This window comes from Coffea eugenioides, unplaced genomic scaffold (genome assembly GCF_003713205.1).
Source record: "Coffea eugenioides isolate CCC68of unplaced genomic scaffold, Ceug_1.0 ScVebR1_3325;HRSCAF=4521, whole genome shotgun sequence".
NCBI lineage: Eukaryota > Viridiplantae > Streptophyta > Magnoliopsida > Gentianales > Rubiaceae > Coffea > Coffea eugenioides.
The window spans coordinates 13,867-31,254 of NW_020863891.1; the positions used below are offsets into that span (position 1 = coordinate 13,867).

The 17,388-nt window shown below is 37.2% G+C and overlaps 1 protein-coding gene across 1 annotated transcript; it reads right to left on the minus strand.

The window, feature by feature from the left end:
- Positions 1-5,704: 5,704 nt before the first annotated feature.
- Positions 5,705-6,166, minus strand: LOC113757789. Its single transcript, XM_027300909.1, has one exon. The coding sequence runs from the start codon at positions 6,164-6,166 to the stop codon at positions 5,705-5,707; it is 462 nt and encodes a 153-aa protein (XP_027156710.1).
- Between the last annotated feature and the right edge of the window lie 11,222 nt (positions 6,167-17,388).

A 17,388-nucleotide genomic window follows, 5' to 3' on the forward strand; every position in this document is an offset into this window, starting at 1 on the left:
TAAATTAATTAAGTGGGATTGATTTTTTTAAATAAAATTTACTATCAAAATTAAGTGATAAATTATTCACTTATTACTGAATGTGATATGCACTCAAATGTATTAGATCTAATATTTAATAATTTAATAACTTAATAGATTTGAATTTCAAATTTTAAATTTTAGACTTCGGTTTCAAATTTTAATTTTATCAAACGCATCCTTAATCTATGATTTTGGAGGAACATCTGGGTATTGCAGAATAACTTATGAGCTCACAACATTTAAACCCAAATCTTAGATTTTGAGAGAAAGAGGGAAAGATGACCCGAGAAGGAAAGCGAAAAGGAAGGCAGCAATTGGTTCACAACTCTAGGTGCTGGTGATGACAAAAAGGGAGGGGCAAAGAGCAAACATGGTGCAGAGGATACGGCAGAGGTAGGAGGTAAGGAAGTGTTGATAACGATGGTGGCGAGAAGCGGGCTGTGGTGGTGGATGGTAGGAAGTGCATCTACTGGAATTGATCGCGGATTGGAGTTGAAGAGAGCCTCACGGATGGAATGATTTGCAGGGTAAGTGAGTGCTGAGTCTGAGCTTTGGACTAAAGAGAAAAAATTCACTTTTATTGATGTGGCAGATCTTACACCTGTCGCTTTAGGAGTGGCCCTATAGATGGATTCTACCCATATTTTTGCCATAATGCCATTGTATTGTCTACACCAAGTCCGTTTTAGGTACAATAATTGCGCACCAAAATTCATGAATGAAAAGGGAAAAATCTTTAATGGATTATGATTTTTATTGGTTTCTTTCTGGTTGATATAACTTTCAGAAGTGTACCTCTAATTCTAATATGAAAAGGCACTATGAAATAGGGCTGGAGCTGAACCAAGTAACTCGGCTCGAACTCGCGAGCTACTTGGTCAGCAGCTCGAGCTCGAGCTCGGTTGACCCAGTTCGAGCTCGAGCTCGAGCTGCTCGTTAGAGCTATCGAATCGAGCTTGATCTTGGAAATATAATACTCGAGAGCTCGACGAGCTCTATCGAGTTTTTTATAATATATATTTTAATTTTTATTATTGTAAAATGTCAATAATATCCTTTATTTAAAATTATATATAAAATATTAATTTTTATTACTTGAGCTTGATTAGACTTCAAATAAGCTCAATTGAGCTTGATTTGAATTAATTACATTTAATTAAACTTGAGCTCGAGTTCCATAAATTGATGTCGAGCTCGAGCTCGGGCTTAGTTATTTTGCCTCGAGTCGAGCTCGAGTAGAGCTCGACTCGACTCGACAGCACCCCTACTGTGAAAGCAATATGCGGATACTAGCCAGAAAAAGAAAAAGCTGCTTTGATTTTTGTCAATACGAGTTTAACGTAATAAGGACCGTGTGTTAGGTAATTACTTCATTTAGCTTCTTGTGCTGTCAGCGTTTTCTCGTGGGGATTCGTTTTTTTTTTCCCCTGGCATTTTCTTACAGAAGTAAGAAGTTAGTAAATAAACCTAATCCCCACAGTAACTTCAAAAGCCGGCAACTTTTAAAGTCCTGTGAGGGACTTATCTACCCAACATCTTCCCCCCCCCAATACCAATGTGGGATAGAAAGCCTCTCGTGGGGATTCGTTGCCATTCAATTATTTAGTACAGCTGATACTTTAGCTTTCACACGACAACTACCTGGCAAATAAAAAGGGAAAATTTCAGAAACCTCCCTTAAGGTTTCTGATAGTTTTACTGGCCTCCTTTGAGGTTTTTAAAATATTAGCTATCTCCCCTAAAACTAATTAGGCAGTAACAAATCCATCCCATTTCAAAAACACAAACAATATAAAAGGCCTATCAGGAGAGAGAAAAAAACTTCATTCAATAGCTACCCTCATTAATGGGTTAATTTGTAATGACTAATGAATAGTACTTAGGCATGTAACAAGAATAAAACTCAAGAGGTGTATTTGAAACTCTCATCAAAGGCTAGGTTGCTATTACATTTTGGAAACTAGCAACCAACGGCTCTTTCTGAACAGCGTCTGATGTCTCTTTGCAACCACACTCTTGCAGGAAACTCTATATAACAGCAAAATGAAGTAGCAACACATGAAAATGCATCTTGTTGGATGTATGATGAGTTTTACATATGTTGCCAGAATCATATTACCTTAGAAGAATGGCATACTTCGGCATCTTACCGTATGAAGCAACGTGTGTGCCTTCAATTTCATGTCTGAATCAAGACTTAGGTCATGTACATCAATCACAATAACTAAATAGCTCAAAAGAGGCACCTCAATTTGGCGCCCTTGCAAATGGTCATTATTTCAGTTAAACACGCTTAGTGATGATTTTAATTAATTCAGTTAACACAATCACGAAATATCACATAAGTTTTGGGGATAATTAAGTCATTTCACCATATATTTTGATAATTTGTAATAATCATGCCAGTAAGACTGTCAGAAACCTCAGTGAGTTTATTGAAATTATCCCAATAAAAAATTAAACTCTTATCTCATAAACCAATTTGCCACGAATTGGCAGTGAGTGGATAGGAATGGCAACAAGAATGGATGGCGGTGAGTGTTATTAATATAAATAAATATAATATAATCCATAATCTTATAATAACGAATTTAGAATATTTGTCAACTGAACCAACCATCTACACCAATTCTATTCATGTACCTACTTGTCTTGTTCTAAAGCTTCAATACTCGGACGACTGGACAGGACGACGGTAAAGTCACCTATTATCAGGCTTCACTCTTGCTCTTTGCATATCATCTTCCAAATAATTCATTATACCTAACAGAGTTTAGTATATCCAGTGCTTTAGTATATAATTCATTGTTTGGATTGCTTCATATTTCCCCAATTTTATTTGCTTACATCATCTTTACAATTTCCAATACACCTTTTTATCTTTCCAATATCTTTTTATCTCACATACATCACATCACAAAAAGTGCTACAGTAAAAATATCCCAAATAATCTCAAATAACTTACAATCCAACGCTTTCCAATAAACAACATTATCATTCGCTGACATTTCATCAAAACGCCTAGTTAGCCCATCAAGAAGTCAATTCACATATCCTGAAAGCATAAAATTCCAATTTTGACCCAAAAAAAAAAAGAAAAAAAAGAAAGCATAAGATTCCAAGACTCCAAATTCTTCACAAGCATCTCATTGATCAAATTGTGAAACAAAGGTGTTAGAACATAAATTTGGAAACACCAAACTCGTAACTGATATTTGGCACAAGCATGTTATACACTGCATGGGCATTCTCAGGTGTTATTTGTATAGTCTCATTGAATTTCTAATTTTCTTAGCACTTTCTTTCAATGCTTTTCTTGTTTCATTTTTTTATTTTTTTTTCAGCTCCTTTTTTTAAAAAAAAAAAAAATTTGTTCCTTGAATTTAGTCTTGATTTATTGGATAGAAGCTTCTATAAAAGGATCAAATTGTCACCTGGAGTGCACTAGCGAGGGGAGAGGGGCACCGCGTTGCCATCCCTATGAGGGGATAGACATTTTAAAATTATGTTGAAAAAGCTGAACAAAATTAATTGGCGGTGAGTGGAGAGATTATAATATCTTTATTAACTAATTTAATAGGTCTTAAGTTAACTAAATGATGTGAGATTATTTTGTTTAACATCAATTATGACATGGACAAACATTTAAAAACCATTCAACGGGAGAGCATTTGTTTTAAAAGCCATTCAGTGAAGAGAATTTGTCATTCTCCCTTTAAAATCAATAAATCATTGAATGAAGGGAAGTACGCTAGGAAACCATATGCGTCGATTCATTGGTCTTAAAACTTGATTTCCATGCACTTCCGTGTGTGAAATTCGGTAAGGATTCAGCTCTGCTATACATATTTACTTTTTGTTGGTCTATAGCTTCCTGCGTTACTAACCAAAAAAAAAAAAAAAAAAAAAAATCTTAAATTGGTCGCACCATCGTATTACGCCTCTAGGGTATCAATGTACTAAAATTAGTTCCTGCTTCTCAAAAACCGTGTGGAATTTCTTCAGAGCTTTACGAGTCTAACAACAGAAAATTGGAGGTAACGAGCCAACCATCACAGAAGAATGGACAAGTTCAGGATGGTGGCTGTATAAATGATTAAAGTGATTGACTACCAACTTTTCCATTGGCTGCCAGCCAAATCGCCATCAGTGATTATTGTGGTCCCGTAAAACGAAGAAATTGCAAATCGTCTTTCCTAAAGCAATCACTTTCGTAATCCCGAGGATACGGCCGACATTTTGGCATTCACTGGACCACTGCCTAACAACTAAAAAATAAAAAAGCGCTTTTCTCACATTTGAGAAGTAAATTTTTTAATCATTGACTTTTAGAATATTAATTTTACATTTCTCACACAAATTCAAGTTAATAAAATTTGATCTCAATTTAGATTTTTAATTACTTTTTAGTGTAAAATAAGTACATGACTTACATGTAATCATTTTTTTTATATATAAAAAGATTAAATTTCACTTTTTTTGTTTTTTGTGATAAAAATGTACATTGATCGGTCAACATTGGCAAAACAAATGTTCAACTTTCGCAAGCATTGTCGCTGGGTGGTTGGATACAGCTATCTCTAGTACTCGTTCTTTTATTATAATAGGTGCTGCATTTTCGCTGGGTGGATGGATACAACTACCTCTAGTACTCGTTCTTTATCATCCTTGATAGCTGTATAACTATCTAGAAGCTCCAGGAGGCAACAGATTCAGCTGTACCATCTAGGGTGAAGGAAACCCTTGTGGCGGACATTGTGGGTAGTGTTTAACAAACGTCCACGTTTATCAGCTTCAAAAAAAAAAGTACAAATTTGTTGGATTCCAAAAGTGGTTGTTTTGAGTCCTGCATGTTCATTCATATTCACTTTAAAAAATTAATGCATTCTAAATGTTTAATTATTTACTAATTTTTAAAAATTTGTTTACTTACTTTCACTAAAATATGATAGTATATATCAAATAATGTCTTTCATATCAAAAACTTGATAGATATTCTTTTTTTTATGAATATTCTTTTAGATAATTTAAATTTTTATAATAATCATAAATCTAGAACTATATATTCACATTTAATTAAGTAGAAAAGATCAAGCAATTCAGTTTTTTTTATCAATACATATTTAGTTTCCAATAATACTGATAAATATGTCGGTGTAACGGTTAATTCTCTTTTTTGTACTAAGTTAATTCAAAATGAAGGGAAAAATGATGAATAATTTGAATACTAATCAATGATACGGTGGTGAACTGAAGTAATTTATGAAATATATAAGATTTTAATAATAATGATTTGAAAAACGTTTTACTCTAGTTTTATATAATAATTTCATAGAAAGCATTAAGATAAAATTAGTTATTTTTAAAGTTATTTTAGATATCATTAAGATAAGATTAGTTATTTTTCAAAAGTATTTTAAAATTAAAAATAATTTTTAAACATATAATATAATATTCAATGTGTGTAAAATCCAAATGACTCATAATTCATTAATTATCTTCAATTAGGCAGGAGTGAAAAACAACTCTAATTAAAATAATTACTTTCACACATACGCACATGCATATATACTTGTTCCAAGTGCCGGTCCGGCCCCACACGTAAATTGTTGTGCCATGGGTGTGGACTTTTTTTTTTTTTGGTCAAAACGGCAACGTTCTATTAATAACAGAAAACATATTACAAAAAACCTGGGCAACTGCCCCTACAATCTGTCTGCACAAGTTCATGCAGCCATGCTGGGAAGTCAACCTTCCATTTAGCTAAATTTTCCAAGCTAACTGCCATTTTGGCTAGCGTATGACTAACATAGTTGTTTACTCCCCGTGTGAAAGTAAAACAACACTCCTCAAAATTTGTACAAAGACTCCTTATATCCTCAATCACCACCGACCCTATCCTATCATTTCCTTCCCTGTTCAACTCTTCGACTACCTGTAAACAATCTACCTCAAACACCACCTTTTTCCATCCTTGTAGCTTTGCCATCCTCATAGCCATTCTTAGTGCCATTGATTCCTCCTGCTTTGGATTCGAACAGCTTGAAGATGGCACAGCCCACACCCCTAGCACCATCCCTTGCCAATCCCTCGCAATCATTCCCCATCCTGCTCTATATTTCCTTGCTATGCAGGGCAGCATCTGAGTTCAACTTTATCCAGCCCTCCTGTGGCCTTTCCCAACCATGTACCTCCCTTTCCTCCTTCATTCCACTATCCCCAAATTCCACCTCAGCCTCCTAGCCTCCTGGTATTCTTGCCACTCTATCACTGCCTTGTTAACTGCAACCAATGGATTCCTCCCATGATCATTAAACTGTTTTTCATTTCTGGACTTCCAAATTTGCCAAAGTAGATTTATTGTTAGACTAATGCGCTCATTACCCTTCTCCTTGGTTACAGCCTCTTTCAGTGCTTCCCACTAGTGCCAAAACTTGTTCCTATAATCCTGCAGACCATCCCAGCTCAGAGGTGCAGCTTTCCATATTAATTTGGCATTGTTGCAGAAGAACAACATATGTTCAATAGTTTCTGGACCTTCCCCACATCCTTTGCACATATGGTCTCCCTATGAACATCTTTCCTTTAGTGCTGCATTTATAGGTAGGATACCATGCAGGCATTTCCAAATGAAATGCTTCAATTTATGTTTCACCTTCAACCCCCAAAGGAAGTTCCAGTTTTGAGTTCCACCTGTCCTCCTAAAGCTAGTTCCTACCTCTGTCCACTCTGCACCATACTTTCTTTTCTTTCTCTTTGCCAGCTGACATGTGCCGAACCTGTGCAATAATAATAAATAAAACCTAACTACCACCTGAAGCAGTCAATAATCAATTCTAGTATTGGAGCAGGAACTCTAGGTGTGCAATGGATTACTTGATTCACCCTGTTCCCGAAGAGTTTGCTTAATCCGATATACTTGAATTAATTATTTAACTGAATTCACTAACTAGTAGACAGTGGTAAGTAGGGTCGTCTCCTCAGGGACTAGCGAGAAATTTGTTTCCTTTCGAGTCAAGATTAATGAGGGGTTTTGGGATTAAATGCCAACTAAATAAATTAAATGCAGAAAATAATTAATTAAAAGAAATAATTAGAGAAACTCTAGCCAAGGATACACTTCAGAAATGGTTAATGCAACTGATCATCGATACAAATATAATTCCAACATTTATTAATAGATTAGTTATAGTTGTCATGCACGCAATAAACAACCAACCTTTTCTTAATTTCTCGATAGTTAAGGTACAACCGTTAACTATTTCTCTAACCCGGAAACAACCCTAGGTACGACCGTAGGATTTAATTTCTAAATTGCATTAAAATTTAGAAAAGCCCAATCTTAACTAACAAACACGCTACAAGGGTTTGTTTAAGTTAGATCGTATGTTTTCCTCACATAAACCCAATTACACCAGTTGCTACCGGGACCGAAATAATCGAACAATTACGGATTCAACTACTCCCAATTAGCAAAATAGCCTACGTAAATAATTAAATATTGCGCATCTATTTAATCATACACGACAGTTATAACAACAATTAAAAGCAGAAAACATACGAATACCAATAAATAGAGGAAGCAATTAAAATAATTTAGATCTCACAGTAATTGTTGAACCAAATTTTCAGTTGTCCCCTTGACTAGAAAACGGAGATTTAGCTACACATTTTCAAGGGGAATCCGCAGGACTCCCTTGATAACCATTGGTTCCTTCTCCACAAACTAACTAAGAGCAAGCTGAAATCAGCCGCAGTAAGTGACTGCCGTATCTTCTACTTCAAAGAGTTCCTCCCGACTTTGTTGCTGCCCCAACTCTTAATCAAGCGGGATCCGGCCTTCTCTTTTTCTCAAAGAGTCACGACTCTTTCCTTGTTTTTTCGCTCAAGTCCTAATCAAACGGGAATCTGGCTTCCCTTATTCTTTTTATTTCCTAATTGAAGTTTATTACCAAATAAAACTAGTCTCCTAAATAGGAAAAGAAACCATAAAAGAAAATATTCCAAGTTTTCTAATCCAATATTAAAACTACTAATGAAAATTAAAATCTTCAAAATTTTCCTTCAAAAATTGCCTTGAATTAAACTCGGACTTGGAAACCAACCCCAAACGTGCCACTATCCAATGAATTGAAAAATTGCCACTTTTAATCACGTTTTGGTCCTTTTCCTACAATTGGCACCATTAACCAAATATAAGTAGAATCCGACAATTAAAACAATATTTGGCAAAATTCAAGGGAAGAATAATTATAAATTTAGCAACAAATTATGACTTATCAATTTCCCCCACACCTAAACCATGCTTGTTCTCAAGCATGAGAACAACAAATCAAGCAATCGAATTCAAACAATGGCTATTGCTCAAATCTTCTATTGCCAAAATGCAATTAAAACACATGTCAAGCATTAGTGATTAAATTTCAAGAAATATCTCTTCGGTTATCTTTCAGAATCAAAGACTTTTCCAATTTTCGACTAACTAATCTAAGAATATAAAATATTCAACTAACATTCGCCAGCAAACGGTTCAACTATTAAGCAAAATCTCAACATTAAACTCATGGATCAGCAGGTTAACAATTCATTCAAACACTTCTACATTTTTCACTATTAGCACATTTTTTTTTTTCTAGAATATGCCCACACTTGAGTTTTTTTTTTTATTTTCAAGGGGAATGCTTAGTCTTTAGCCATTTAAGCGTTTTGACGCGAACACCGACATTGGCCAAATGAAGGAGCCCGGTTACTCAGCTATCATCGTTTAAAAATCACATACTTCATAGTTATCGTCACTTGTTGACGCGAAAATCGACACTTGTGGTGAAGACCTCCGGTTACTAGACAACGATACTAGCGGAGTATAGCCGAATACTATTCATAATTAAGCACCAAATTAAAATTAAAAATCACACAAACCCGCTTCATTTCTTAAATATGGAGAACTAAGATTAATAGCTGAACCAATTTGCATAAAAAAAATGCTAGACAAATATTTACAATACTTAGAGAAGTTAACCAAAAAGTGCAAAAGTCACAAAATCTCAAATATTCACCAAAAAGATACCCTTAAACTCAACCATGTCATACTTAACACCTTAGGGTATAAAATCTTGGCAATAAAAAAACTTGAAACATCTAACCATCATTTATCAGGAACAATCACAAATATGCACAAAGATAGGCAGAAATTGGATAAAATTCAATAAAATCAAACAAAAAAATTCCAACAAAAATGCCTACACTTGCACTTTTTCAATAAAATACCAATATACTACTCCCCCCACACCTAAATCTTACATTGTCCCCAATGTAAGCAATAAAGAATAAAATTCAAAGCAAAAAGGAACAACGAAACTTCCCTGATCATCAAAAGGGGGTTGTGGCACAGCTGTAGGTGAGAGGCAAAAAACATGTAGAGCTCGATTGCAAAATTGATGACAATGAAGGTTATGATCGGCAGCTAAGGATGTCAGGTGGCTCACGATAGATGAGGAAGAATTACGCGCGATGAGCAGTGATAATCAGGAACTGACGACCCACGTTGAACAGTGCAACGGTGGCAGTGGAATTTGAAATCCTTTGGTTGCGGTCTTGCAGCTGGAAAAGAAAAGAAAGGAATAAAAAGGAAAGGGAGAGAAAAAGAAAAGAAAGGAATTTTTTTTTGAAACCACTGCGTTAGACATGGGCACGCCCAACCGGCCTTGAATCTTCTGACCAATCCACGGAAATTAAGATTCTTAAGCGTGACCACTTGGCTTGGGCACGCCTAACTACTAGAGAGTCTTCCGACCAATTTTCGAAAATTGAGTTCCTTAAGCGTGACCACCAGGCATGGGCACGCCTAACTACTAGAGAGTCTTCTGACCAATTTTTAGAAATTGAGTTCCTTAAGCGTGACCACCAGGCGTGGGCACGCTTAACTAATGGAGAGTCTTCTGCCCGCAGATGTGAATTGCCTTCCTTAGGCGTGACCACCTGGCGTGGGCACGTCTAACTGCCATATTCCTGCCACAAAAATAACAAATCACTAAATGCAACTAACACTTAATAAAAACTCCAAAAACATAAGAAAACTAAAACAAAGGCCTTGGGTTGCCTCCCAAGTAGCGCCTTTCTTTAATATCTTTGGCTAGACATTGCCATGTTTATTCACGGAGGATAAAATCGTGTAACTTGTTTTAGTGCTTTATCTTCTATGTAATCCTGATAGCTCTCGTAAATAGAGTAATTATTGAGCACACGAGCTACGGTCTTCCATGGACTAGTAGATGGCGTCAAACAAGTCAACAAGGATTTTAATTCTTCACTCACTCCTCCATCACGAACACTTATTGGTTCGAGATATTTTGCCATCACAGCTCTTAACTTATTCCTGTTATGAAACTTACAATCTTTAGGTATAATAAAATCAATTTCACTAATAGGAATTGAAGAATAAGAGTCAGGAGAATATTGATTAAGGAATAGAGAAGATGTCACCGCATTTGGAGATTGTTCACTGGATTCATTCACTTGAACCATTTGATGTTGGGGTCTTATGTCTTGCATTTCAACTTTCTTTTCAACTGCATCTTTAGATCTTTCTTCTTGAGATTCTCGCAGCACCATGTCATTCGTCAGGATAATTACACTCTCATCTTCCTCATGGTCGATAATAGTCTGTGAGGGCAATTCTTCACTCATTCGAGAAGTCAATTGCATTATCTTAGATGTCAATTGATCCATTTGATTTGCCAGGTCACGCATGCTTGCTTGTGTCTCCTGATGAAAATCTATTGTCTCTTGTTGAAATTGATGTACCTCCTGTTGAAGTAGATATGTGTTAGTAGCTAGTGATTCAACTATTTTTTCAAGAGACATACCTGACATGGATGATGGTTCTTGAGACTCTAGCTGTTGAAAATCTATTGGCCTTTGTTCATAATTAAAATTGGAATCATCCCACCATCCTTGATCATACCCGTTTGAATAAGGGTTATACCACGTTTGATATTGAGCCGAAAAGTTTCCAAAAGTATTTATTGGAGCACTTAGACCATCTTGAAATGCAGGGCATATGTCGGTTGAATGATCTGAGGCAAAATAAGTTCCATAATTTGCAACAGCCTATTGATTATTAGAAGAAACACGAGTCTCACAACCCCTTCTAGAAATAAAAATCCAATCTATTATCAAAATAAGGAATGTTAGCAGCCATAAACTATATATAAAAAAAATAAGAGAAAAATAAAAAAAAAGATGAACTCAAAAAAATAAATTAATCAGGCACCAGTCCCCGGCAACGGCGCCAAAAATTAACAGGTGCCGAACCTGTGCAATAATAATAAATAAAACCTAACTACCACTTGAAGCAGTCAATAATCAATTCTAATACTGGAGCAGGGACTCTAGGTGTGTAATGGGTTACTTGATTCACCCTGTTTTCGAAGAGTTTGCTTAATCCGATATACTTGAATTAATTATTTAACTGAATTCACTAACTAGTAGACAGTGGTAAGCAGGGACGTCTCCTCAAGGACTAGCGAGAAATTTGTTTCCTTTCGAGTCAAAATTAATGGGGGGTTTTGGGATTAAATGCCAACTAAATAAATTAAATGCAGAAAATAATTAATTAAAAGAAATAATTAGAGAAACTCTAGTCAAGGATACACTTCAGAAATGGTTCATACAACTGATCATCGATACAAATATAATTCCAATATTTATTAATAGATTAGTTATAGTTGTCATGCACGCAATAAACAACCAACCTTTCCTTAATTTCTCGATAGTTAAGGTACGACCGTTAACTATTTCTCTAACCCGGAAACAACCCTAGGTACGACCGTAGGATTTAATTTCTAGATTGCATTAAGATTTAGAAAAGCCCAATCCTAACTAACAAACACGCTACGAGGGTTTGTTTAAATTAGATCATATGTTTTCCTGACAAAAACTCAATTACACCAGTTGCTACCGGGACCAAAGTAATCGAACAATTACGGATTCAACTACCCCCAATAAGCAAAATAGCCTACGTGAATAATTAAATATTGCGCATCTATTCAATCATACACGATAGCTATAACAACAATTAAAAGCAGAAAACATACAAATACCAATAAATGGAGGAAGTTAAAATAATTTAGATCTCACAGTAATTGTTGAACCAAATCTTCAGTTGTCCCCTTGACTAGAAAACAGAGATTTAGCTACACATTTTCAAGGGGAATCCGCAGGACTCCCTTGATAACCATTGGTTCCTTCTCCACAAACTAACTAAGAGCAAGCCGAAATCAGCCGCAGCAAGTGACGGCCGTGTCTTCTACTTCAAAGAGTTCCTCCCGAATTTGTTGCTGCCCCAACTCTTAATCAAGCGAGATCCGGCCTTCTTTTTTTCCCAAAGAATCACGACTCTTTCCTTGTTTTTTGGCTCAAGTCCTAATCAAACGGGAATCTGGCTTCCCTTATTCTTTTTATTTCCTAATTGAAGTCTATTACCAAATAAAACTAGTCTCCTAAATAGGAAAAGAAACCATAAAAGAAAATATTCCAAGTTTTCTAATCCAATATTAAAACTACTAATGAAGATTAAAATCTTCAAAATCTTACTTCAAAAATTGCCTTGAATTCGACTCGGACTTGGAAACCAATCCCAAACGTGCCACTATCCAATGAATTGGAAAATTGTCACTTTTAATCACGTTTTGCTCCTTTTCCTACAATTGGCACCATTAACCAAATATAAGTAGAATCCGACAATTAAAATAATATTTGGCTAAAATCAAGGAAAGAATAATTATAAATTTAGTAACAAATTATGACTTATCACCAGCCTATATCCTGACTTAACCGTATACATTCCAGTGTTCGAAAAAACCCAGAATATTCTATCCTTGCTAGGCTCCTCACTAAGTGGAATACTTAGTATCTTCCTTCCTACTTCCTTATCAAACACCTGTGCAATCACCTCCTTGTCCCACACTCCCCCCTTAATAAGATCACTCACTTTCTGTAACTCAATACCCTTCCCCCTCCTTGTTTGTACTTTTCTATTTCAGTATCTGGAATCCATCTATCCTCCTATATATTTATAGATTTACCATCTCCCACCTGCTTCCTCAATCCCTCCTTTAGTATATCCTTTGCCTGCAGCAGACTCTTCCAGCACCATGAGTCTGCATCATGACTCTTTGTCCTCCAGATTGATGTCCCCTTAAAATACCCGGCCTTTAGAATTTTACTCATCAGTATGTTGGGATTCATCAAAATTCTCCATAGCTGCTTTGCAAGCAAAGCCAAGTTGAATTCATGTAGCTCTCTAAACCCCAAGCCCCCTTCTGCCTTTACCTCAGTCATCTTACTCCAGCTCAACCAGTGCACCTTATTCTCCTTTTCGTTTTGCCCCCACCAATACTTTGCCATTTCAGAGCAAATCTCCTTGCACAGCACTTTTGGAAGGAGACAGGAGGACATGACATAAGTAGGCAGAGCCATGATGATAGCTTTCAATAATACCTCCTTCCCAGCAGGACCCAGTAGTTTTTCCTTCCATCCTTTCAGCCTGGTTATTGTTTTTTGCCTTATAAAATAAAAAACCTGTCTCTGTGATCTACTAATAACCAATGGTAATGCCAAGTATTTGCTTTGTGAAACCTGCTGCATTCCCCTCAACACACTCAGTACCTCCACCTGCTGTCTTCGACCCACATTTCTGCTGAAAAACAGAGAGGACTTCTCCATGTTAATCAACTGGCCTGAAGCCTTCCTGTACACATCTAGTATCCTCCTTTGCTGGCCTGCCTTCCCCCCACTTGCTTTGCAAAAAATCAGGGAGTCATCTGGAAAAAATAAGTGAGATAGACAAGGAGCCCCTCTAGCAATTCTCAAACCTGTCAAATTGCCTTGGCTGTTAGCTTGTTTGATCAGGGATGAGAAACCTTCAGCACAGATCAGAAAAAGGTAAGGAGACAAAGGATCCTCCTGTCGAAGACCCCTAGCAGGTCTAATGAAACCAGTTTTTTCCCCATTAATGTTTACAGAATATGTTACACTTGTAATACATCCCATAATCCATTGAATCCACCTAAGACAGAAACCCATTTTTTCCATAAGTTTTGCTAGGAACCCCAATTCCACTCTATCATAAGCCTTGGACATATCTAACTTGACAGCTATATAACCATCCTTTCCAGTCCTTTTGTTTTTTAAAAAATGAACACTTTCATGAGCAATCAAAACATTGTCCAGAATCTGTTTGCCTGGAACAAAGGCAGACTGAGAATCACTAATGCAATGATTCAGGACACTTTTAAATCTGTTAGTAAGCACTTTGGCAATGATTTTATATGAAACATTACACAAGCTAATAGGTCTGTATTCTGTGACTGAAGTAGGGGAATCAAGTTTGGGAATCAGACCGATCAGGGTCTCATTAATAGATTTCAAAAGGAAACCAGAATGAAAGAAACTTTGGACAGCGTGAACAATATCAAATTTAACAATTTGCCAAAACTTTTGAAAGAAACAAGGAGACATACCGTCTGGTCCACGAGATTTGTTTAGTTGCATTGAAAACACTGCCTGATATGTCTCCTGTTCTGAGACTTCCCTAGTGAGCTTCCTGTTCATCTCAGCTGAGATAGTCTGTGGGATTCCTTGCAACACTTTTGCAAATTCCACAGGATTATTTGAAGTGAAAATTTGGTCAAAGTAGTCTAAAATCTCTTCTTTAGTTTCCTCCTCACTTCCACACCAATCCTCATTCCTTCTCTTCAACACTCTAATCCTATTTGCTTTCCTCCTACCAGCCACAGTAGCATGAAAATAACCAGTGTTTTTGTCCCCTTTCTTTAACCATTTTAATCTTGCCTTCTGGCTCCAAAATAATTCCTCCTTTTTATAGGCAGTAGCCAATTTCCTCTTCAACCCCAATAGTTTAATCCTAAAGCCACTTGGCTTGTTCAACTTAACCTTTCTTATTTCCATTTTAACCTGCTCTATCAACTTCTCACAATTACTGAAGCTTCTTCTACTCCAACTCAGGAGATCCATTCTTACTTTTTTGATTTTACACCGGACCTTATATAGTCTGGATCCCTGTTGGTGCTCCCCCCAATCTTTCCCCACCACCTCCTTTATATCCTTGTTCAGTAGCCATCTTCTATCAAACATAAATCTTTTCTTCCACTTCTTCACCCTGGATTTGTATCCAACACCAACATATAATGATCTGAAGCCTCAGTTTCCACATGCAAACACTTTGCCTTATCCATCTTTCTTATCCATTCCTTGGTTTAATCCTATCAACCTCTTTTTTACCTCTCCTTCATTCCTCCAGTTATTACACCATGTCCAGGGAACTCCTTCAAAACCAATGTCCACCAATTCATTATTGTTGATGAAGGAGTTGAAATCTTGGAACCTCACCTCAGCTCTTAGATTACCTCCCCACTTTTCCCCATTAGAAGTAATATCGTTTAGGTCTCCCATGATTGCCCAATGCTCCCCCCACAAAACACTTCTTCTGTGAATTACATGCCACTGTTCTTTCCTGATCCCTACATCTGAACTAGCATATGCACATATGCACCACCAATCAAATCCAAAATTTGAGTCCTCTATCAATAGTTCTATAGTGAAACTGGTAAACAACACTCTTTTCACCTACAATTCCTGCTTTCAAATCACAGCCAAACCCCCTGTCCTGCCAACTGGATCCACCACAAAAACCTTGTCAAACCTAATCCATTGCATCACAGTATTCAAATAACTTCTTTTTTTTTTGTTTCTGATAAGAATACTAAAGAAGGAGAGTGGAGTCTCACGACCTCCTTCAGTTGGGGAACTGTCAAGGGGCTCTTCACACCTCGACAGTTCCACACCACAGCCTTCATTTGGGTGTTGGAGTCCTATTAAGGGAGGACTCCAATCCCTCAGCTACTTCCATCCAATCACAGGTTCCACTCTCAGTTCTAGCTCTTTTCCAGTTTTCCTTCTCTACTTGGTCCATTTCTCCCTCCCCTCCCAAAACTCCTACCTTCCTTTTCCCCTTCTCATTATCATTAACCTCATTGTTTGCCTTAGTCAGTGGCTTCCTTTTACTCACCTCCAATACCAACCTACTCCAGCTCTTGCTTACTGCATTGTTCCCTTTTGGTCTTCCTTTCTGCTTACTCCCCTTCCCTCTCACCTCCTCACCCTTTGTTACCATCTCTCCTTCCTTCCCTCCTGTTCCCTTCATCACAACACTGTCCTCACCTCCCTTCCCCCTCACTCCATCAATCCACATCAGATCAACTAAGTCCCCCACCCCTACTTCTGAGCATTCCTTCCCCTGCTGTACTCCTTGCCTCCCTTTCCTCCCATCACCCTCTCCCTCCTCAATAATTCTTATCCCCTCCTTGTCTAATCCATCCTTTCCCTGTTTACCTTTCCCTTTCCCTTTCCCAATCTCAGCAGATCCCCTTTTCTTCCCTTCGTCACCCTCCTTCAATACTTCACTGTCACCAATCGACTCCACCTAGATAGTGTGCTTAAGATCCTCCTTCTTATGGAAATCATCAGTGTATGTTAGTAATAATTGTTCCCCCTTACTCCTTACTTCTCTACTATCCCGATTCAAGCTCCCCTCCTCTCCCCTATCCTCACTCCCATTTCCAGACCTAGTCTTCCTGTTAGGACTTCTAGGGTAACTAGCTCTCAGCCAGTTCCCATATTGTGATGCCTTTTCAGTATTCAACCCTCTTTTGCTACAATTCTTTTCTCCATGACCAATTAAACCACATCCAAAGCAAAAATTTGGACACTTCTCATATTTGAATTTAATCCATCTCTTAATACCATTACTGTTTACCATAATACCTCTAGGTAAAGGGATGGACAGATCAATTTCAGCAAGAATCTTCAGATGTTTACCTTTCTTACCTCCATTCTGTGGAATAATCACCTCCTTCACTTGTTGGAATATACTCCCAATCTTCCTACCAGCTTCCTTTGTTGCACAATGCACTAGAATGTTCCAGATCTACACCCATATTAAGGTTTAACGTAGCATTTCGTCATTCTCCTCCAGTCCAGGTTCCCATCGCAGCAACACTAACGGCTGTCCATCAAAGATCCATGGCCTCGTGTTCAACACCATCTCTATATTCTGTTCCTTATTGAACATAAACTGAAACATATTACGCCCAATCTCCACTATTTGTAAGTGCTTCACTTGAGACCACATACTGTGCGCAAAGCTCCGAATTCCACCTATGTGAGCCTGTTTATCTCCCCAAAATTTACCTATTAAACATTGCTTACATTCTAATACGCCTGTTGCCACTTTCTCCTCCTCTAACTGGACTCCCACTCTTTCCTTCTCTGATAGCCTGAATC

What these genes read in the sequence shown, in the direction of transcription:
- LOC113757789 (XM_027300909.1), bottom strand. Translation starts at nt 6,166, where the DNA reads ATGCTGCCCTGCATAGCAAGGAAATATAGAGCAGGATGGGGAATGATT.